The 5,055-nt window shown below is 32.8% G+C and overlaps 1 protein-coding gene across 4 annotated transcripts in view; it reads left to right on the top strand.

Annotated features, from left to right (window-relative positions):
* Positions 1-1,663: 1,663 nt before the first annotated feature.
* LOC106468645 (RNA-binding motif protein, X-linked-like-3) overlaps positions 1,664-5,055 on the top strand; it is a 15,081-nt gene continuing 11,689 nt past the window's right edge. For 3 of the 4 annotated variants that reach the window (XM_022397000.1, XM_022396999.1, XM_013929076.2), the window contains exons 1-3: positions 1,665-2,054; positions 4,028-4,093; positions 4,304-4,380. In XM_022397000.1, coding sequence (XP_022252708.1) covers positions 4,063-4,093; positions 4,304-4,380 — 108 coding nt within the window. In that variant the 5' untranslated portion in view covers positions 1,665-2,054; positions 4,028-4,062. Of the gene's footprint in view, positions 2,055-4,027; positions 4,094-4,303; positions 4,381-5,055 lie in introns of all 4 variants that reach the window. The other variant, XM_022397001.1, reaches the window with a different exon arrangement.

The following is a 5,055-nucleotide window of genomic DNA, read 5'->3' as shown; positions in this document are numbered from 1 at the left end:
TCGTCTACTTATACACATGTGGAGCCTGTAAGGCCTCCTATATTGGTGAAACCAAACGTCACATTAAAGTACGAGCATGTAAACACATGGGCATATCTATAAAAACAGGAAGAAAGGTTAAAATCCCTCCCAACACCGCTGTCTATCAACACAATAAACAGCACATCTGATATATATCTCAAACTTTAAAATTTTTTCAACAACCAAACTGAACTTCTAATAAAAGAATCGTTAAAAAATTCTTCATTTGTTTTAAATCTGTTTTAAGTATTTCATTTGTGCCACACTTTTTTTCATTTTTCTTGTTATATATTCATATTGTTTACTTCTTATGTATATCATATTTATGTTGTAATTACAAATATTGTTTGTTTGTTTTTTACCTCTAGATTACTGATGATGGAATTTTGATGATTCCGAAACGTTTAATAAATGCTTCCTATTATCACGTTCGTGTTTTGCTTGATCATTAAATTACGTTTTTCCAAAATTTAATCGATTACTAAATTTAATCCTTGCTGATCGCTATCTACGTGAAGATCCACAGTAATATAATCCAGAGTTGTCAATACATATAATCCTTGCTGATCGCTATCTACGTGAAGATCCACAGCAATATAATCCAGAGTTATCAGTACATATAATCTTTGCTGATCCCTATCTATGTGAAGATCCACAGTAATATAATCTAGAATTGTCAATACATATAATCTTTGTTGATCCCTATCTACGTGAAGAGTCACAGCAATATAATCCATAGTTGTTACTAATTATAATCTTTGTTGATCCCTATCTTACAAATACATATTCAAACCACAAAAACTGAAGAATCCAGTTCTGAAAAAATACAGATTTACTGACAACTAACACATATCCCTGAGTTATTGCAAGTTTGTTTAAACCCATATGTATTTAGGGAAAAAAGACCTAGACCTTTAAAGTTGTGGAAAATTAACAAATATGAGAAATTATATTACATCAGAAGTGGTGTTTTGCGGTAAAAACCAGGATTCGTCAAAATCTAAAGAAAAAATACGAAAACAAATCTGGGAAAATGTTTAGCCTGTAGAAGCAGATTTATCTAAAATTTAGTCCCAACAAGAAATAGGCTAACTCGACAAAGTATTAGTACAGGTTTAGTGGATCGAAAGTGTTTGTCACCAGACGACATAACCACCTAGTTTAAGACAGGTATGCCTACGAACAAAATTGCAGTGTCGGTTCAATAACACGCGATGCTTCTTTATATTCATAACTTCAGTTAGTTTCATTCCAAATTTATAATCCTCGATTTAGTAATATTCTAAGTTTCTGGTTCTGACTTTGCAATTATTCTAGACAAGTTTTACTAAAGTAGAACGATCTAACACAGAATTTGACCAATGTACCATATTTTATAACTTTGGGAAGATAACGCCGTAAAGATAATTTTCCCTACAGATAACTTACTAAGTTATAACTTACATGGCAAAGTTCCAAGAATATTTTATCAAATAAGACTCTCTCTCTCTCTCTAAGAAATAATAAGGAAGATACAATAAAAGAAAATGTGAGCTGAATTTCATATTATTTCTTGTGACCAAAGGCCTCTGGTTCGAGCATTGTCGAGACCACAAGTATTTCTTTGCTTTACTTAACATGTGATTCAATTCATTTATGTTTTGCCTTAACTTCAAATTGTAGTTAAATTTTAAAACATATTTTCTCTTATTAACTCCGAAGTGTTTGACAAAATTATTCTCTGTTTGTCTTTAATGTTCAACTTCACCGGATGTGGAATAGAAGATTTACGTGGGACAATCAGGATTAATATAAAAGATACACCCAGAGTTTCCTACTGTAAGGATAGCCAATTATTTCTCTCTGATGGGGGTAGTCAGATAGCGATAGGCCACACCCATCTTCGGATTTAAAAGAGTTGGGCGGAGGCGTCTTAGACTATTGAGATAGACATAGTATTTCCAAAGAAAACCTTGTATTGGTGAAAGTACAACTGTTCTGGTAACGGCGAACTGAATCGTCATATAGTGCTCTAAGTGTCCAGTACATATAGGGTAAGTCAAGCAATCAGTAAAATATTCTGAATATACATAATTCTTTGTGCACATTGGTGTATAAACGACATTTTAAGTAAACGACAATTAGAGAAAATTAACAAATTTTGATGTTTTAAAGTCGAATATTTCAAGTATTAAAATGACTGAATATAAGGTTTAAGTTAGGATCTAGCACTAAGATCTTTTGATATTAATTTTATCATTATTATTAAACCGAAATGATACAACGTCGATTTAGCCTAAGGTTTAATACGTAACAGTTATATATTTCATAATACTATGACATGAAGTGACCATTCAAAAGCTTTATTTTTCATTTTGGAAACCAACTGCAAACGTAACTAGTCTAATTATAAGGTGTACAACGAAACACGTAGGCCCGTAATCATGATGTAGCCATTTTTTGTTTTTAGTCACGTGGTCGACTAGTAAATCTGATTAATATGTTGAATGACAGGAAATAATACCTTTATATAAAAAGAAATATGTTTTCACAATACTTTTTTCAGATCTACAAAGACCGTTTATTGCCTTTTTGATTATTGTTGGTTCTGGAATGATCGTTATTATTTTGTTTAAATGTACAATACCCGCTTGGTACACTTTTTATTTTGTTTAAATGTACATTAACCGTTTGATACTCTTACGTCTCTCTGTTCGTTTGCTAATTTCCTTTCTTAAATAAAACTAGTTTATTTTTTCTCAATACAACTTTGCGATACACTTAATTTCCACAGTCACTTTCACTTCAACACACGCTATGATTCACAACGATTCACCCACTTTACTTACGACTTGATGGATTATCTGTCTCCCTATCTCTCTCCGTCTGCTATCCAATTAATTATCTCACTTTATTTGCCGCGCTTATATATACAATATTAGAGGGCGTCTAGAATGCACTCGCCTCTTCATGAACCTTCTAGACACTTATCACGTGTTACCAGGGTCACCTGACCTCCGCTTTTTTTTACACCTTTTTATCATATTTGGTAAGATTTTTTTATCCTGTTTCTCTTTGGATTGTTTCGGTTATTCTTATTCGCGCACAGCTATTTAAAGGCTATCTGGGATAGCCGTTAACAATTTTTGTACTGATACCTACTGTTGCGTCAGCGAGGTCACGTGACTAGTATCACGCCACCTGTTTCGAGAAATATCCTGTTCCTTCAAGAATGCCCTGGCAGTTACTAGATATGTGTTAGTCTTGTATATATATAAGACGTTCACAACGTGATGGGACAACAGTGTAATGAGTAATTGAATGTATGCGGACAAAATATTGTTGGCCACGTGAGACGTGAATTATAGTGTTTGTTATAGAGCGACTGTTGAAATTAAGTGTATCGTAAAGTTGTATTCGGAAAGAATAAACCAGTTTTATTTAAGAAAGGACTTGTGTCGCTAAAGTTTCGTCGGAACGAATTTACGGAAAATTAACTGACGAACAGAGACGTAACACTACCATGAATGCAGTTAGTCAAAATAGTCAACCATCAAATTTTGGACTACACTGATCGAATAGTGGGAATTTACCTTTTCCGTATAACTTATCTATGGGCTGAAAGTGTGTAAAGTACAGTTTGTGTTGTTGATATTATTTTTTGTGTGGCAATAGGACGCAAACCCTCGGTTTTACACTTAAGAACGTTATATGTAGGCCTCCCGCCCTTTCTTGTTCCGATCTATAATACATGTATTAGTTTCATATTTTACCTTTCGTATTTCGATGAAGAATGTACGTTTGATATTATTCTTATCTTCTTTTACTTGAATCTCTTAAGCTGACCAAAGTATCATTTTCAACTTTTTATTTCTTTGTTGCATGCTTTGATTTCTTACAACAAACTTGTCTCTTCTGTTTTTCAAACATTGTTTCATGTGTGAATTCTTACAAATATTTATCTCCTCTTTTGTTGCACGTGTCAATTATTATAGTAAATCTTTTCCCTTCTCTTTTTTCTTTTCAGCACTGTTTCACGCAAGATTTAAGTAACACAATAGGATGTGGAAAACAATAACTATTCTGGTCATAGGTATGAAATGATTCTATATCCATCTTTTAAAATATTCTTTAGATTTCTCTATTAAGACAGTTACAGTTGTTTACTGGTTTTACTTAGGATCTGATTAACTTGCAAACATGGTCAGAAGATTAAATTTTGGATTTAGTTTTGGCAATGTTTATATCGTATTTTGAAAACAATGATTGTTTCTCATTTTTTAAAACCTTCTATCCTAAATAGCAGTAACAGCTTCAGTAGGTACAACAAGAAGTAAACAAAGGTCAAAGGGAGAAATTGAAGATGAAGAGCCCAAAATGGTAGAATTTCTTCTTATACAATGCATCTCATCTGACTCCACTTCATATTTAATTGTTATTATTATTATTATTACTCATCATATATAAAAAACGAGGCAACTTGTATTTCCATTATTATTATCTTTCAATATATACCATTTGTTGAAATTCTTAAATGTATGATTTTACTGGTACTGAAAACTTGAAATCACTGATAATGTTTGTCTTGACTGTACCATTGTGTTATTCTAAAGAACTGGTAATGAATGTCTTGACTGTACCCTTGTGTTATTCTAAAGAATTAGTAATGATTGTCTTGACGGTACCCTGTGTTATTCTAAGGTGTGGTAGAAGAACCATAACTGGTAATGATTGTCTTGACCGTACCCTGTGTTATTCTAAGGTCTGGTAGAAGAAACATAACTGGTAATGATTGTCTTTACCGTACACTGTGTTATTCTAAAGAACTGGTAGAAGTACCATAATTGGTAATGAATGTCTTAACTGTACCCTTGTGTTATTCTAAGGTCTGGTAGAAGAAACATAACTGGTAATGAATGTCTTGACTGTACCCTTGCGTTATTCTAAAGACTGGTAGAAGAACCATAACTGGTAATGAATGTCTTGACTGTACCCTTGCGTTATTCTAAAGACTGGTAGAAGAACCATAACTGGTAATGAATGTCTTGACCGTAC

The sequence above is a fragment of the Limulus polyphemus genome, unplaced genomic scaffold, assembly GCF_000517525.1.
Source record: "Limulus polyphemus unplaced genomic scaffold, Limulus_polyphemus-2.1.2 Scaffold3096, whole genome shotgun sequence".
NCBI classification, from domain to species: domain Eukaryota; kingdom Metazoa; phylum Arthropoda; class Merostomata; order Xiphosura; family Limulidae; genus Limulus; species Limulus polyphemus.
This window is presented reverse-complemented; position numbering and strand designations above follow the sequence as displayed.